At 46.6% G+C, this 18,835-nt stretch overlaps 1 protein-coding gene across 1 annotated transcript in view; it reads left to right on the plus strand.

Moving 5' to 3' along the window:
- Positions 1-751: 751 nt before the first annotated feature.
- Positions 752-18,835, plus strand: part of TUB (TUB bipartite transcription factor) — a 233,025-nt gene continuing 214,941 nt past the window's right edge. The window contains 1 exon segment of the mRNA XM_073603970.1: positions 752-1,015. Coding sequence (XP_073460071.1) covers positions 960-1,015 — 56 coding nt within the window. The 5' untranslated portion in view covers positions 752-959.

The following is an 18,835-nucleotide window of genomic DNA, read 5'->3' on the forward strand; positions in this document are numbered from 1 at the left end:
CAGACATTGGAGGAGGAGGAGGATCTACATCCAGACATTGACTGACCCACGTCCAGTATTGGATGACTTACTTCCAGACATGGAGGACTCGTGTCCAGATTTGGAGGTCCCATGTCCAGACAATGGAGGACCTGTGTCCAGAGTTAAAGGACTAATGTCCAGACATTGGAAAGCCTACGTCCAGACGTTGACTAACCAATGTCCAGAATTGGATGACTTACTTTCAGACATGGAGGACCCGTGTCCAGATTTGGAGGTCCCATGTCCAGACAATGGAGGACCTGTGTCCAGAGTTAAAGGACCAATGTCCAGGCATTGGGAAGCCTACGTCCAGACATTGGAAAACCTGCATCCACGTATAAGAGAACCTGTAGCTTCTTCATACAGAAGACATCTGCGCATATATTTCAGTGCTGTCATGAAGAGCCATTAGGCTGCACCAGACACCCTGTAATGTGAGCAGGCAGGCCATCTGATGAGGTCCTTCTCCTTCTGTATCCTATATAGATGATATGAAGCCATGGTATTGGTCCAGGCTGTAGCCCCAGTGCAGGATTAGTGTCACCTAGGTAGCTGCTCTCTAGTGGCCCTTGAGGACAAGGTTTCAATCAGCCTGTGAGATCCTGTTGGTGTGGGTGAGTGATGTGAGGAAGGCAGAGCACTGATCTCCAGAGAGAGGGGCTCTCTGTGCTGCATCCATAGATTCAGCTCCTGAGACACATAGGAGGAGAATCCTCCCCCCTCCTCTCTGTCTACTGAGGGTCTCACAGCAAAAGAACCTGACTGCCAGCCTCCTCCCCCCTATTCACACAGCAGAGTGGTATGTTCCTCAAATTGTCAGCTTCAAGTCAATGAGCTCCAGAGCATCTCACTGCGATTCCACCAACCGGGCTGGAGGAACCAGAATAATCCTCATCATCTAGAGGCCAGGAGGTGCTGAGACCCTGCAACACGGCACCATGGAGGGGGTCACCAGCAACAGGACCATGTGTTACAGCAGGTGGAGCTACGACAGGTACCGTGTGGCGCTGCGCTGCCCCTGGCGCTCGCAGGGTTAACGCCACTACTTCCAGATGTGATACAATGTGGCAGAGCGATCAGGGGGGCGACAGTGACAGTATTGTGGGGGAGATGCAATGTATTGGGGTGCACAGTGATACAATGTATTCATGTCATGCTGGGAGTGAACAATGTATTGTGGTAATTACAGCAGTGATACATTGTATGGGGGTGTTGGTGACGGAGGCAGTGATACATTGTATTGTGATGATGGTGGCAGTGATACATTTTTTTGGGGTGATGGTGGCAGAGATACAGTTTTTTGGGGTGATGCTGGTAGTGATACATTGTATTGGGATGGATGGAGGCAGTGATACATTGTATTGGGGTGATGGTGGCAGTGATACATTGTATTGGGGTGATGGTGGCAGTGATACATTGTATTGGGGTGATGGTGGCAGTGATACATTGTATTGGGGTGACAGTGGCAGTGATACATTGTATTGGGGTGACGGTGGCAGTGATACATTGTATTGGGGTGATGGCGGCAGTGATACATTGTATTGGGGTGATGGTGGCAGTGATACATTGTATTGGGGTGATGGTGGCATTGATACATTGTATTGGGGTGATGGTGGCAGTGATACATTGTATTGGGGTGACGGTGGCAGTGATGCATTGTATTGGGGTGACGGTGGCAGTGATACATTGTATTGGAGTGATGGTGGCAGTGATACATTGTATTGGGGTGACAGCAGCAGTGATACATTGTATTGGGATGATGGTGGCAGTGATACATTGTATTGGGGTGATGGTGGCAGTGATACATTGTATTGGGGTGACTGCAGCAGTGATACATTGTATTGGGGTGATGGTGGCAGTGATACATTGTATTGGGGTGATGGTGGCAGTGATACATTGTATTGGGGTGACGGTGGCAGTGATGCATTGTATTGGGGTGACGGTGGCAGTGATACATTGTATTGGGGTGATGGTGGCAGTGATACATTGTATTGGGGTGACAGCAGCAGTGATACATTGTATTGGGATGATGGTGGCAGTGATACATTGTATTGGGGTGATGGTGGCAGTGATACATTGTATTGGGGTGACTGCAGCAGTGATACATTGTATTGGGGTGATGGTGGCAGTGATACATTGTATTGGGGTGACGGTGGCAGTGATACATTGTATTGGGGTGACTGCAGCAGTGATACATTGTATTGGGGTGATGGTGGCAGTGATACATTGTATTGGGGTGATGGTGGCAGTGATACATTGTATTGGGGTGATGGTGGCAGTGATACATTGTATTGGGGTGATGGTGATGGTGATACATTGTATTGGGGTGATGGTGGCAGTGATACATTGTATTGGGGTGATGGTGGCAGTGATACATTGTGTTGGGGTGATGGTGGCAGTGATACATTGTATTGGGGTGACGGCAGCAGTGATACATTGTATTGGGGTGATGGTGGCAGTGATACATTGTATTGGGGTGATGGTGGCAATGATACATTGTATTGGGGTGACGGTGGCATTGATACATTGTATTGGGGTGATGGTGGCAGTGATACATTGCATTGGGGTGATGGTGGCAGTGATACATTGTATTGGGGTGACGGTGGCAGTGATACATTGTATTGGGGGTGATGGTGGCAGTAATACATTGTATTGGGGTGATGGTGACATTGATACATTGTATTGGGGTGACGGTGGCAGTGATACATTGTATTGGGGTGATGGTGGCAGTGATACATTGTATTGGGGTGATGGTGACGGTGATACATTGTATTGGGGTGATGGTGGAAGTGATACATTGTATTGGGGTGATGGTGGCAGTGATACATTGTATTGGGGTGATGGTGGCAGTGATACATTGTATTGGGGTGATGGTGGCGGTGATAAATTGTATTGGGGTGATGGTGACGGTGATACATTGTATTGGGGTGATGGTGGCAGTGATACATTGTATTGGGGTGATGGTGACGGTGATACATTGTATTGGGGTGACGGTGGCGGTGATACATTGTATTGGGGTGATGGTGGCGGTGATACGTTGTATTGGGGTGACGGTGGCAGTGATACATTGTATTGGGGTGATGGTGGCAATGATACATTGTATTGGGGTGACGGTGGCATTGATACATTGTATTGGGGTGATGGTGGCAGTGATACATTGTATTGGGGTGATGGTGGCAGTGATACATTGTATTGGGGTGATGGTGACAGTGATACATTGTATTGGGGTGATGGTGGCAGTGATACATTGTATTGGGGTGATGGTGGCAGTGATACATTGTATTGGGGTGATGGTGGCGGTGATACATTGTATTGGGGTGATGGTGGCGGTGATACATTGTATTGGGGTGACGGTGGAAGTGATACATTGTATTGGGGTGATGGTGGCGGTGATACATTGTATTGGGGTGATGGTGGCGGTGATACATTGTATTGGGGTGATGGTGGCAGTGTTACATTGTATTGGGGTGACGGTGGCAGTGATACATTGTATTGGGGTGACGGCGGCAGTGATACATTGTATTGGGGTGATGGTGACGGTGATACATTGTATTGGGGTGATGGTGGCAGTGATACATTGTATTGGGGTGATGGTGACGGTGATACATTGTATTGGGGTGATGGTAGCAGTGATACATTGTATTGGGGTGATGGTGGCGGTGATACTTTGTATTGGGGTGATGGTGGCGGTGATACATTGTATTGGGGTGACGGTGGAAGTGATACATTGTATTGGGGTGACAGGGGCAGTGATACATTGTATTGGGGTGATGGTGGCGGTGATACATTGTATTGGGATGATGGTGGCAGTGATACATTGTATTGGGGTGATGGTGGCAGTAATACATTGTATTGGGGTGATGGTGGCGGTGATACATTGTATTGGGGTGATGGTGACGGTGATACATTGTATTGGGGTGATGGTAGCAGTGATACATTGTATTGGGGTGATGGTAGCAGTGATACATTGTATTGGGGTGATGGTGGCAGTAATACATTGTATTGGGGTGATGGTGGCGGTGATACATTGTATTGGGGTGATGGTGACGGTGATACCTTGTATTGGGGTGATGGTAGCAGTGATACATTGTATTGGGGTGATGGTGGCAGTGATACATTGTATTGGGGTGATGGTGGCAGTGATACATTGTATTGGGGTGATGGTGGCGGTGATACATTGTATTGGGGTGACAGTGATACATTGTATTGGGGTGATGGTGGCAGTGATACATTGTATTGGGGTGATGGTGGCGGTGATACATTGTATTGGGGTGACAGTGATACATTGTATTGGGGTGATGGTGGCAGTGATACATTGTATTGGGGTGATGGCGGCAGTGATACATTGTATTGGGGTGATGGTGGCGGTGATACATTGTATTGGGGTGATGGTGGCAGTGATACATTGTATTGGGGTGATGGTGGCGGTGATACATTGTATTGGGGTGATGGCGGCAGTGATACATTGTATTGGGGTGATGGTGGCAGTGATACATTGTATTGGGGTGATGGTGGCGGTGATACATTGTATTGGGGTGATGGTGGCGGTGATACATTGTATTGGGGTGATGGTGGCGGTGATACATTGTATTGGGGTGATGGTGGCAGTGATACATTGTATTGGGGTGATGGTGGCGGTGATACATTGTATTGGGGTGATGGTGGCAGTGATACATTGTATTGGGGTGATGGTGGCGGTGATACATTGTATTGGGATGATGGTGGCAGTGATACATTGTATTGGGGTGATGGTGGCAGTGATACATTGTATTGGGGTGACGGTGGCAGTGATACATTGTATTGGGGTGATGGTGGCAGTGATACATTGTATTGGGGTGATGGTGGCAGTGATACATTGTATTGGGGTGATGGTGGCAGTGATACATTGTATTGGGGTGATGGTGGCAGTGATACATTGTATTGGGGTGATGGTGGCAGTGATACATTGTATTGGGGTGATGGTGGCGGTGATACATTGTATTGGGGTGATGGTGGCGGTGATACATTGTATTGGGGTGATGGTGGCGGACCGGTGATACATTGTATTGGGGTGATGGTGGCGGTGATACATTGTATTGGGGTGACGGTGGCAGTGATACATTGTATTGGGGTGATGGTGGCAGTGATACATTGTATTGGGGTGATGGTGGCAGTGATATATTGTATTGGGGTGATGGTGGCAGTGATACATTGTATTGGGGTGATGGTGGCGGTGATACCTTGTATTGGGGTGATGGTGGCAGTGATACATTGTATTGGGGTGATGGTGGCAGTGATACATTGTATTGGGGTGACGGTGGCGGTGATACATTGTATTGGGGTGACGGTGGCAGTGATACATTGTATTGGGGTGATGGTGGCGGTGATACCTTGTATTGGGGTGATGGTGGCAGTGATACATTGTATTGGGGTGATGGTGGCAGTGATACATTGTATTGGGGTGATGGTGGCGGTGATACATTGTATTGGGGTGACGGTGGCGGTGATACATTGTATTGGGGTGATGGTGGCAGTGATACATTGTATTGGGGTGATGGTGGCAGTGATACATTGTATTGGGGTGATGGTGGCAGTGATACATTGTATTGGGGTGATGGTGGCAGTGATACATTGTATTGGGGTGATTTCATATATGGAGGTAATGAGGATAGACAGAGAATGCACTTGGCTATAATTTGGGGTGTGGGGGTGTGGCCATGTTGTGATGTCATCATACGGAGATCCCCATTCATGGCTATAGCAGAAATAAAGGACACAATGAATGCAGCTCTGTATCTCTCCTATATCAGTGCCGGGTTTGTTATATACAGAGGGAGTCCCTGAATGTGACCCGGTGTCAGCCCCTCACAGCCCCTATACAGCAGGGCTGGAGTTGGGAGGAGGAAGCAGTACAAGGGGCCTATCAGTTCATTTGTTGACAAGAGGCATGCTGATTGAAGGAGAGAGCAGAGTGACGGAGTGATGTGCTCATCACTGTGCTGCTTCACCTTTCACTGTCCAGTCACAGGGTGGGGGCGGGTCCAGGATGACCTGGGCTCAGAGGAAGTGGGTTGAAGGATGCTGATCATCAGACTAAGGACATCTAGCAGTAGAAAAAAAGGTACTGCGGGGGAAATCTCTGCATCTCCCTGACTTTAGCATTATAGGTTGCAGGCCCCGTCCTTTTTGTGCCTCCCTCCTGCTGAAGCTCCCAAGGCAGTTGCCTCTTCTGCCTACCCCTCAGCCCCCCCCCCCCCCCGGTGGGCATTGCTGGTATTTGTAGTGCTGTGGGAGCTGTGGGATCCAGCGGGCAGATCTATGTGGCTGCGATCCCGACCAGCCAGGCCGTGTCCACCGATCGATCCGACTCCAGCGCAGAGCGGTCCCGGTGTCACCGCCTGTTGCCAAGGATTTGTCTTGTGTGGTCTCCGGGGAGCCGTGTGTGCGCTGCCTGACCTCCCTCCCCCTCCCCCATCACCTTTATTGATATTCTTTGTTGGGCTGTGATTGGTTGTCAAAAAGATTTGCAGAAACGTAATTATAAAGAGATTATAACCGGGAGAGCGGTGATGTCACTCCTGTATAATATATCTTATATCTGGAGAGCGGTGATGTCACTCTGTATAATATATCTTATATCTGGAGAGCGGTGATGTCACTTCTGTATAATATATCTTATATCTGGAGAGCGGTGATGTCACTCTGTATAATATATCTTATATCTGGAGAGCGGTGATGTCACTCTGTATAATATATCTTATATCTGGAGAGCGGTGATGTCACTCCTGTATAATATATCTTATATCTGGAGAGTGGTGATGTCACTCTGTATAATATCTCTTATATCTGGAGAGTGGTGATGTCACTCCTGTATAATATATCTTATATCTGGAGAGCGGTGATGTCACTCCTGTATAATATATCTTATATCTGGAGAGTGGTGATGTCACTCTGTATAATATCTCTTATATCTGGAGAGTGGTGATGTCACTCCTGTATAATATATCTTATATCTGGAGAGCGGTGATGTCACTCCTGTATAATATATCTTATATCTGGAGAGCGGTGATGTCACTCCTGTATAATATATCTTATATCTGGAGAGTGGTGATGTCACTCCTCTATAATATATCTTATATCTGGAGAGTGGTGATGTCATTCTGTATAATATATCTTATATCTGGAGAGCGGTGATGTCACTCTGTATAATATATCTTATATCTGGAGAGTGGTGATGTCACTCCTCTATAATATATCTTATATCTGGAGAGCAGTGATGTCACTCCTGTATAATATATCTTATATCTGGAGAGTGGTGATGTCATTCTGTATAATATATCTTATATCTGGAGAGCGGTGATGTCACTCTGTATAATATATCTTATATCTGGAGAGCGGTGATGTCACTCTGTATAATATATCTTATATCTGGAGAGCGGTGATGTCACTCCTGTATAATATATCTTATATCTGGAGAGCGGTGATGTCACTCCTCTATAATATATCTTATATCTGGAGAGCGGTGATGTCACTCTGTATAATATATCTTATATCTGGAGAGCGGTGATGTCACTCCTGTATAATATATCTTATATCTGGAGAGCGGTGATGTCACTCCTGTATAATATATCTTTATATCTGGAGAGTGGTGATGTCACTCTGTATAATATATCTTATATCTGGAGAGCGGTGATGTCACTCCTGTATAATATATCTTTATATCTGGAGAGTGGTGATGTCACTCCTGTATAATATATCTTATATCTGGAGAGCGGTGATGTCACTCCTGTATAATATATCTGGAGAGCGGTGATGTCACTCCTGTATAATATATCTTATATCTGGAGGGCGGTGATGTCACTCCTGTATAATATATCTTATATCTGGAGAGCGGTGATGTCACTCCTGTATAATATATCTTATATCTGGAGAGCGGTGATGTCACACCCATTCTCCAGCAGACATTGTAGGCGGGGTTTCGCTGTTTCGTCCCGCTCCGAATTTCCCATCCCCCATAGGCCGCTTCTGCCCCAGATAAACTTTATTTGTTACTATTTTTATCGCCGTTCTGTTATTCTGATATAATTTGATTACGGAGAGCCTGCGGCTCGGTGCGACAATCTGCAGACGATCGTCTGTGTGCAGGAGGAGATATTAACATCATAAATCTTCTCCGCCATTCAGAGAAGCCATCGGATACATCTGCAGATACAATGACTATATCACTGCGATAGAAGAGGGAACGAGGAGCCTGACCTACCGAGAGGTAAACCGTGACCCCCCCTCCCTCCGCCCCCCTCTTCCCTCCATCCGCCCCCCCTCCGGCCCCCCCTTCAGTCTTGTACCGGTTCCTCTCCTGGACTATTCTATTCTGCCACTAGATGTCCTCAGTCTGATGGCCAACATCATCCAACCCACTTGCTGCCCCCAGCCTGTGATTGGACAGTGAAAGGAGAAGCAGCGCAGTGATGAGCTCATCTCCCTGTCACTCTGCTCTCTAGTCCTATCAGCATGCTTCTTCTCAGTACATAAACTGATTGGCTCCTTGTGCTGCTTCTTCCTTTTACACTCCAGCCCTGCTCTACAGGGGACTGTAAGAGGCTGATATCGGGGTAGAATCAGGTACGTACACTGCATGTATTTAAAAAAAAAAATTATTAATGACTATAGAGCTGCATTAATTTGTGTCTTTTGTATCCGCCTGGAGATCAGCTTTAAAATAATGGCTGAAGTGTGACTTTATTTCCTGTTTTCTTCCTCTATAATGGTACAGGCTCTTGAAGTATCCGTGTCCGCTGTGATGTGTCTGCACCCAGAACAGGAGTGCTGGGATCATTATTGTTGTTGTTATGTCAGAGCTCCATCCGTGTATAATATTAATAATTATAATGATGATGATAATATTTATATTATTAATAACAATGTATGTCTGACTGGGTTCCGGAATGATAGGAGATTGAAGGAAAAGCACTTATGGGAAAATGTCCTAATATGGAGGAAGTTCCCGGGTCTGTACACCCGCTGTGCCCATTATGAGGGGTTCCCACCATCCCTGTGCTGAGTTCCCGGGTCTGTACACCCGCTGTGCCCATTATGAGGGGTTCCCACCATCCCTGTGCTGAGTTCCTGGGTCTGTACACCCGCTGTGCCCATTATGAGGGGTTCCCACCATCCCTGTGCTGAGTTCCTGGGTCTGTACACCCGCTGTGCCCATTATGAGGGGTTCCCACCATCCCTGTGCTGAGTTCCCGGGTCTGTACACCCGCTGTGCCCATTATGAGGGGTTCCCACCATCCCTGTGCTGAGTTCCCGGGTCTGTACACCCGCTGTGCCCATTATGAGAGGTTCTCACCATCCCTGTGCTGAGTTCCCGGGTCTGTACACCCTCTGTGCCCATTATGAGGGGTTCTCACCATCCCTGTGCTGAGTTCCCGGGTCTGTACACCCTCTGTGCCCATTATGAGGGGTTCTCACCATCCCTGTGCTGAGTTCCCGGGTCTGTACACCCTCTGTGCCCATTATGAGGGGTTCCCACCATCCCTGTGCTGAGTTCCCGGGTCTGTACACCCACTGTGCCCATTATGAGGGGTTCTCACCATCCCTGTGCTGAGTTCCTGGGTCTGTACACCCTCTGTGCCCATTATGAGGGGTTCCCACTATCCCTGTGCTGAGTTCCCGGGTCTGTACACCCTCTGTGCCCATTATGAGGGGTTCTCACCATCCCTGTGCTGAGTTCCCGGGTCTGTACACCTGCTGTGCCCATTGTGAGGGGTTCCCACCATCCCTGTGCTGAGTTCCCAGGTCTGTACACCCGCTGTGCCCATTATGAGGGGTTCCCACCATCCCTGTGCTGAGTTCCCAGGTCTGTACACCCGCTGTGCCCATTATGAGGGGTTCCCACCATCCCTGTGCTGAGTTCCCGGGTCTGTACACCCGCTGTGCCCATTATGAGGGGTTCCCACCATCCCTGTGCTGAGTTCCCAGGTCTGTACACCCGCTGTGCCCATTATGAGGGGTTCCTGCCATCCCTGTGCTGAGTTCCCGGGTCTGTACACCCGCTGTGCCCATTATGAGGGGTTCCCACCTTCCCTGTGCTGAGTTCCCGGGTCTGTACACCCGCTGTGCCCATTATGAGGGGTTCCCACCATCCCTGTGCTGAGTTCCCGGGTCTGTACACCCGCTGTGCCCATTATGAGGGGATCTCACCATCCCTGTGCTGAGTTCCCGGGTCTGTACACCCGCTGTGCCCATTATGAGGGGTTCCCACCATCCCTGTGCTGAGTTCCCGGGTCTGTACACCCGCTGTGCCCATTATGAGGGGTTCCCACCTTCCCTGTGCTGAGTTCCCGGGTCTGTACACCCGCTGTGCCCATTATGAGGGGTTCCCACCATCCCTGTGCTGAGTTCCCGGGTCTGTACACCCGCTGTGCCCATTATGAGGGGATCTCACCATCCCTGTGCTGAGTTCCCGGGTCTGTACACCCGCTGTGCCCATTATGAGGGGTTCCCACCATCCCTGTGCTGAGTTCCCGGGTCTGTACACCCTCTGTGCCCATTATGAGGGGTTCTCACCATCCCTGTGCTGAGTTCCCGGGTCTGTACACCCACTGTGCCCATTATGAGGGGTTCTCACCATCCCTGTGCTGAGTTCCTGGGTCTGTACACCCACTGTGCCCATTATGAGGGGTTCTCACCATCCCTGTGCTGAGTTCCCGGGTCTGTACACCCTCTGTGCCCATTATGAGGGGTTCCCACCATCCCTGTGCTGAGTTCCTGGGTCTGTACACCCTCTGTGCCCATTATGAGGGGTTCCCACTATCCCTGTGCTGAGTTCCCGGGTCTGTACACCCTCTGTGCCCATTATGAGGGGTTCTCACCATCCCTGTGCTGAGTTCCCGGGTCTGTACACCTGCTGTGCCCATTATGAGGGGTTCCCACCATCCCTGTGCTGAGTTCCCAGGTCTGTACACCCGCTGTGCCCATTATGAGGGGTTCCCACCATCCCTGTGCTGAGTTCCCAGGTCTGTACACCCGCTGTGCCCATTATGAGGGGTTCCCACCATCCCTGTGCTGAGTTCCCGGGTCTGTACACCCACTGTGCCCATTATGAGGGGTTCCCACCATCCCTGTGCTGAGTTCCCAGGTCTGTACACCCGCTGTGCCCATTATGAGGGGTTCTCACCATCCTTGTGCTGAGTTCCCGGGTCTGTACACCCGCTGTGCCCATTATGAGGGGTTCTCACCATCCCTGTGCTGAGTTCCTGGGTCTGTACACCCGCTGTGCCCATTCCCAGTTGGATTTTTATTTATTTTACATGATGAAGAATGTAACACCCACAAGTGGGCAGGGACACCCCAATCCTCCAGGTGAACAGGGACAGAAGTAGGTATTATGGATTTTTTCTGTAATATACAATCATTGCAGATAATTCATCGATCACTGAAAATTGATCACACCGGTTAAACTCTCAGGGGTATTTCTTGATCTCTTCGATTTCCTCTCCAGCCAATCACTGCCAGAACTAACCAGAATTGTTGTTGAAGTCACATCTAATTTTTTAGGAGGTGATAATGTGCCTGCATCCTGCTATCCCAATCATCTGCCCTACGCCTTGCCAGCAGCTTTAATCCAGCACATCCTTGAGATCTGCCTGCTCTGACCTGTTATATTTCTATGGCCAGGACAGGCACTCCGCTCAGTTCATTTTTTTGACTTTTCACTCATTTATAAAGCTAATTTGACCGATTCCTCCTATCATTGACTATCGATTAGGACATGGGTAGGGGGCACTACAGATGGGTAGATATCTCCCCTAGATGTTAGGCTGAGTTTCAGAGGTAAGGGCGGAGTCAGGATGAAGGGTTAGGTTCAGGGGTTAGGTTGATGATGAGTAAGATTGGGAGGTTAGGTTATGGCTCAGAGGACAGGGGCCCCTAAAAGTCACACATCTAGGTGTCCTGGAGTGGTAAGTAGAGTAGTAACTACAGCCTGGACACCAACCAGGCTACACCCCCAACATGTTTCACTCCACCCCCCGGAGCTTAGTCTTGGGTAATAATTTTAGGGTTACTAGTCAAGTTAAGGTGAAGAGTCAACCTAAGGTGAAGTGTTAGGTATGGAAGGCTAGGTTATGGTAAATGGTTAGGTTTGGGCAAAGGGTTGAGGTAAAAGGTTAGGTTAGAATGTTGGGTTGAAGGGCCGAGCTGAGGTGAAGGGTTAGGTTAGAAGGTTTGGTTGAGAGGCTGGGTGGAGGTGAAGGGTTGGGTTAGAAGGTTGGGTTGAGGGGCTGGGTTGAGGTGAAGGGTTAGGTTAGAAGGTTGGGTTGAGGGGCCGGGTTGAGGTGAAGGGTTGGGTTAGAAGGTTGGGTTGAGGGGCTGGGTTGAGGTGTAGGATTAGGTTAAAATTTTGGGTTGAAGGGCCGGGTTGAGGTGAAGGGTTAGGTTAGAAGCTTGGGCTGAGGGACCGGGTTGAGGTGACGGGTTAGATTAGAAGGTTGGATTAAGGGGTCGGGTTGTGGTGAAGGGTTAAGTTAGAAGGTTGGGTTGAAGGGCCAAGCTGAGGTGAAGGGTTAGATTAGAAGGTTGGGTTGAGGGGCCGGGTTGAGGTGAAGGGTTAGGTTAGAAGGTTGGGTTGAGGTGAAGGGTTAGGTTAGAAGGTTGGGTTGAGGTGAAGGGTTGGGTTAGAAGGTTGGGTTGAGGGGCTGGGTTGAGGTGAAGGGTTAGGTTAAAATTTTGGGTTGAGGAGCTGGGTTAACTTGATGGGTTAGGTTTGGGTTTTGGCGAAGGATTGGGTTGAGGTAGGTTGAGTTTGGGGTTAGGTTTCGGTGAAGTGTTAAGTAGGATGAGTATAGGGTTAGGTTTGGGGGTAGGTTCAGGTGAAAGGTTAGATTTGGAGTTTGTGGTTTGGGACAAAGGCCGATGTAAGAGTGAGTTTGGGGTTCAGAGATCAGGGATACATTTTAGGTTCTGAGTCAGGTGGGGGTGAAGGGTGGGGGCTGGAGGGTTTGGATGAGCTGTAAAGTAGGGTTTGGTTAGGAAGGTGAAGGGTTAGGTTGAGGTGAGGGGTTAGGATAGGTTGTGGGGCAGAAGTAAATAATGGGGATGGGGGGGTCAGGCCAAGATGAAGGTTTAGCTCACGGGATAGGTTGAGTTGATGGGTTAGTTTCGTGGGTTAGGTTGTAGGCATGAAGTTTAGGAGGTTAGGTTATGGTCCAGAGGTCAGGATATCATTTAAAAGTTACAGGTCAGGTAGAGGTGAAGGGTTACGCTGGGGGTTTACACCTTTCATGTGAGAAATAAAAAGTCTATCTTTGCTGATCTCCTTCTGGAAATACTATTGATGTGCTTGTTATGCTGGTCCTCTGGCTTCTTAATAAATACACCCCACATTCTCCAAAGGTGATAAATATACCCCACATTCTCTGATGGTGATAAATACACCCCACATTCTTGGATGGTGATAAATACACCCCACATTTTCTGACGGTAATAAATACGCCTCATATTCTCGCAAGGTGATAAATATGCCCCACATTCTCCAGCGGTTTTTTGTATACCCCACGTTCTCCATTTGCTTATGGTTGTGGTCTGTGTTCTCCATCTTTTGGAATGATCTCAGAGGTGGGAGAACAGATTCCATGCAGATTTCTATAATTATAGCCAACCCGGGTATCCTGGCATAATCCTCATTCAGTGTGTTGGTACACAGAGATATGAGGACAGATTGTGGGGGATCGGCCCCGATATCGGTGTACACAGCAAACCTCCCACCGTCTGCCGCCTCCGAAATCCATCCTCATATTGAGGAATTTGGTGACAATTCTGTGCTTACTTCCTATAAAGGTTTTGGTCCAAACACCTGGTCATTGTTGGTCAAGTTTAGTACATCAGGTGAAGATGGTGCTGGTCACTGACATGGCCTAGAATGATAGCCGATGTGCTTAATATGTCATCTCTGACCCCAGGTTACTGAGGAACACCAGGGAGGGGCTCCTTTATGGTTATAGAACCACTGGAATCTCTGATGTCCAAATATCCAGAAAAAACGGTAATTACATGGCTGAAATCCAGATATGTGAGCCGCTCTGCTTCCAAAGATAGTGAGATTCTGCTTAGCCAGTTTTGTGATCCCCTGTTAGGTAAGTGACCTCACTATTCTCTACTGCAATTAATACTTGTTAGCTTGGTCACTGACATACCACTAGCCTGTGATTGGGCAATGAAAGAGCAGATCCCGCCCCCAGCTTGTGAATGGACAATGAAGAAGAAGCACAACTGATATATATATTTCTTTCTTTCTTTCTTTCTTTCTTTCTTTCTTTCTTTCTTTCTTTCTTTCTTTCTTTCTTTCTTTCTTTCTTTCTTTCTTTCTTTCTTTCTTTCTCTTTCTTTCTTTCTTTCCTTCTTTCTTTTCTTTTCTTTCTCTGATTTAAAGTGGATGTAAACCCAATGTCATCCTTTCTAAACTCCTGCCATAGGAGTTATCTATAAGGATATACACGCCTCCTGCATGTATCTTTACCTGTCTGATGTCTCCCCTCTGTCTGTTATGAGACCCGAAAAACTGCAGATTCTGTGGGCGGGTCTGTTGTCTGGAGCTCGGTGGGTGGGGAGTCGTGATGTAAGTAGACTCCCCGCCCCACCTCTACACTTCCCTTGTCAATATGCATTTTCTCCTGTGTATTTCTTACACTGAACTTCTGCTATGATCTCTAACATCCAGTGAAAAGACAGGAAAGTAATCACATGACTTCAGCATGCCAAATCATGCTGAGGTGTGGAACAGCCAATCCTTGCAGAGCTGCTGAAGAAAGGAGTGGGGGTGGGAATTAAAAAATAATGCCTGTGTCTTAGGCTAGTGCACGAGATATGTAAATCACCTGTCACTCACAGCAAGGGGGAGGAGCTGACAAAGTTTTTCTCTGTTTGTAAAGATTTATCTCATTGAACAATAAAAGAGGATTGCTCAGAGATGGATTAACTCTTTGTGGCAAGACTGGGCTCAAATGATAGGAAATTTTATACTCTACAGTATGATATAAAAAACAAAATCGGGATTACATCCACTTTAAGGCTCTTTCTTTCTTTCCTTTTCTTTCTGTCTTTCTTTCTTTCTTTCCTTCCTTTCTTTTCTTTTCTTTTTTTTTCTTTTTTTTTTCTTTCTTTCTTTCTTTTTTTTCCCCTTTCTTTCTTTTCACAACTGATTTAAGGCTCTTTCTTTCTTCTTCTTTCTTTCTTTCTTTCTTTCTTTCTTTCTTTCTTTTTCCTTTCTTTTTTTTCCTTTCTTTCACAACTGATTTAAGGCTCTTTCTTTCCTTTTCTTTTCTTTTTTTTCTTTCTTTCTTCCTTCTTCCTTCCTTTTCTTTTCTTTTTTCTTTCTTTCTTTCTTTCTTTCTTTCTTTCCTTCCTTCCTTCCTTCCTTCCTTCCTTCCTTCCTTCCTTCCTTCCTTCCTTCCTTCCTTCCTTCCTTCCTTCCTTTCCTTTCCTTTCCTTTCCTTTCCTTCCTTTCTTCCTTTCTTTTTTTCCTTTCTTTTTTTCCTTTCTTTTCACAACTGATTTAAGGCTCTTTCTTTCCTTTTCTTTTCTTTCTTTCTTTCTTTCTTTCTTTCTTTCTTTTTTTCTTTCTTTTTTTCCTTTCTTTTCACAACTGATTTAAGGCTCTTCTTTCCTTTTCTTTTCTTTTTTTTCTTTCTTTCTTTCCTTTCTTTCCTTCCTTTCTTTCTTTTCTCTTTCTTTCTTTCTTTCTTTCTTTCTTTCTTTCTTCTTTCTTTCTTTCTTTCTTTCTTTCTTTCTTTCTTTCTTTCTTTCTTTCTTTCTTTCTTTCTTTCTTCTTTCCTTCCTTCTTCCTTCCTTCCTTCCTTCCTTCCTTCCTTCCTTCCTTCCTTTCTTTCTTTCTTTTCTTTCTTTCTTTCTTTCTTTCTTTCTTTCTTTCTTTCTTTCTTTCTTTCTTTTTTTCCTTTCTTTTCACAACTGATTTAAGGCTCTTTTTTTTCTTTCTTTCTTTCTTTCTTTCTTTCTTTCTTCTTTCCTTTCTTTCTTTCCTTTCTTTCCTTTCTTTCTTTCTTTCTTTCTTTCTTTCTTTCTTTCTTTCTTTCTTTCTTTCTTTCTTTCTTTCTTTCCTTTCTTTCTTTCCTTTCCTTTCCTTTCTTTCCTTTCTTTCTTTCCTTTCTTTCTTTCCTTTCTTTCCTTTCTTTCATTTCTTTCTTTCTTTTTTCCTTTCTTTTCTTTTCACAACTGATTTAAGGCTCTTTCTTTTCCATTTTCTTTTCTTTTCTTTTTTTTCTTCCTGTCTTTCTTTCTTTCTTTCTTTCTTTCTTTCTTTCTTTCTTTCTTTCCTTTCTTTCTTTCTTTTTTTTCCTTTCGTTTTTTCCTTTCTTTTCTTTTCACAACTGATTTAAGGCTCTTTCTTTCTTTTCCATTTTCTTTTCTTTCTTTCTTTCTTTCTTTCTTTTCTTTCTTTCTTTCTTTCACTGATTTAAGGCTCTTTTTTCTTTTCTTTTCTTTCCTTTCTTTCCTTTCTTCCTTCATTCCTTTCCCTTTCCCCGTCCTGTCTCATTTCTTTCCTTCCCTTACTTTACTTCATTCTTTCTTTATTGTTCTTCCTTCCTTTCCTTCTTTTTTCCCTTTCCCCTTCCCCCCTTCTGTCTTTCCTTCCCTTACTTTCCTTCCTTATTGTTCTTTCTTCTTTCCTTTCCATTCTTCCCTTCCTTCCTTATCTTCCTTCATTCATTTCCTTTTTCCCTTCCCCTTCCCTTTTCCCCCTTCCGTCTTTCGTTATTTCCTTCCCTTACTTTCCTTCCTTCTTTTTTTTATCGTTCTTCCCCCTTCCCTTCTTTTTCATTACCCCTTTTCTTAATTCCTTCCCTCCTTTATTTTCTTTCCTTCCTTGTTTATCTTTCTTTCTTCATTCCCTTTCCATTCTATCTCTCTCCCCCCCCTCTCTTCCTCTCTCTCTCTCTCTCCCCCCCCTCTCTCTCTCTCTCCCCCCTCTCTCCCCCCCTCTCTCTCTATCTCCCCCCCTCTCTCTCTCTCTCTCTCGCTCCCCCCCCTCTCTCTCTCTCTCTCTCTCGCTCCCCACCCTCTCTCTCTCTCTCCCTCTCTCCCCCCTCCCTCTCTCTCTCCCTCTCTCTATCTCCCCCCCTCTCTCTCTCTCTCTTTCTCTCTCTCTCCCCCCTCTCTTCGCCCCCCCCCCTCTCTCTCTCTCTCTCTCTCTCGTTCTCTCTATCAGGGTTGCCAACCTCCCGCAGCATATTTTACTGACAAAACATGGCAACTTTACTGGCGGAGCACATTTTTTACTGGCAACTTGAGAAATTACAGATCTCCTATTGAAAAGTAACACAGAATATTTGAACAGTATAAACATGATATAGAAACACTGACAATACCTACAACAAAGTAATTTGCTTGATTTACACTTAAAAAGTCTCAGCCCCTGATATTTACTGGCAGTTGTAAAAAAATCACTGTTTACAAACTGTCAGTAAATTTACTGGCGGTTGGCAACCCTGCTATCTATCTATTTCATATCTCTCTCTCTATCTTTCTATTGTTCTCTCTCTGTCTCTCTTGCCTGTTAATGATTGGACGGAGGGAACTGTTATCTCCGGGAGGTGATCACAGAGGCGTATGGAAGGTTCTGGAGTCCCGGGAGGAGGGAAGTTATTTCTGTAATAATTCACATGAGTTCTAATTACATGAACTTGTTTTGAAGATGAAGTGTAATATTGGAGTCTATGTGGTCACAGCCGGAGATCGGAAAATAATTCCACGCTGATTCTCCGCCATCAATAGAAAATTATTATTTATTGTTTATAAGAAGTTTAGGGAAGTTTTTGCCGGGAGGTTGGATCCTTGAAATGTAGACAAAAGAAAAGTGGAAAGGTCAACAAATGGGCAGAAATGATCCCCCATCCCCCCGACGCTAGGGTTGCCACCTGTCCGGGATTCACCCGGACAGGTCGGGTTTGGAATCATGCGTCTGGTTTTCAGACTGCCTGAAACCCGGACACATTATTCAGACTGGACTATGGTTTCCCAGCAGGGTTGCTGCTGCAGTTGTGTGAGCTGAGAGTGTGTGTTACACTCTTTTTCACACTGCCCAAAGCCAGCACTAACAATCCCCCCCACATACAGACAGGAGAGGAGAGAGGGCTCGATCTGCACCTCTTCCTCCCCCCTACCCCTCTGTGTCTGCCCACACTCCAATCCCCGGCGCTGTGCCCTACAAAAGGGAAGTGGGGGCCAGAAATTTGAAGTCCAGCAGCCTTAGATACATCTGGATGAGAGGTGGGGTGAGTGAGCTCACCATCCATCCCTGTCTGTGACTGAAGTCTCCCCCCTTCTCTCTCCTGCCTCTTAGTGAGTACACTAAGGCAAATCGGGGTTCTCAGAGCACCCCTTACATCAGAGTTCCCCTTCACACCAGAGGCCACAGTGTTCCCCCTTATATCAGATTCCTCTCCGTACATCAGAGTGCTCAGTGTTCCCCCTTATATCAGATTCCTCTCCGTACATCAGAGTGCTCAGTGTCCCCCCCATAATCAGATTCCTCTCCGTACATCAGAGTACTCAGTGTCCCTCCATATCAGATTCCTCTCCGTACATCAGAGTACTCAGTGTCCCTCCCATATCAGATTCCTCTCCGTACATCAGAGTGCTCAGTGTTCCCCCCCATATCAGATTCCTCTCCGTACATCAGAGTGCTCAGTGTTTCCCCCCCATATCAGATTCCTCTCCGTACATCAGAGTACTCAGTGTCCCCCCCATATCAGATTCCTCTCCGTACATCAGAGTACTCGAGTGTCCCCCCCATATCAGATTCCTCTCCGTACAT

The sequence above is a fragment of the Aquarana catesbeiana genome, linkage group LG11, assembly GCF_042186555.1.
Source record: "Aquarana catesbeiana isolate 2022-GZ linkage group LG11, ASM4218655v1, whole genome shotgun sequence".
Taxonomy (NCBI): Eukaryota; Metazoa; Chordata; class Amphibia; order Anura; family Ranidae; genus Aquarana; species Aquarana catesbeiana.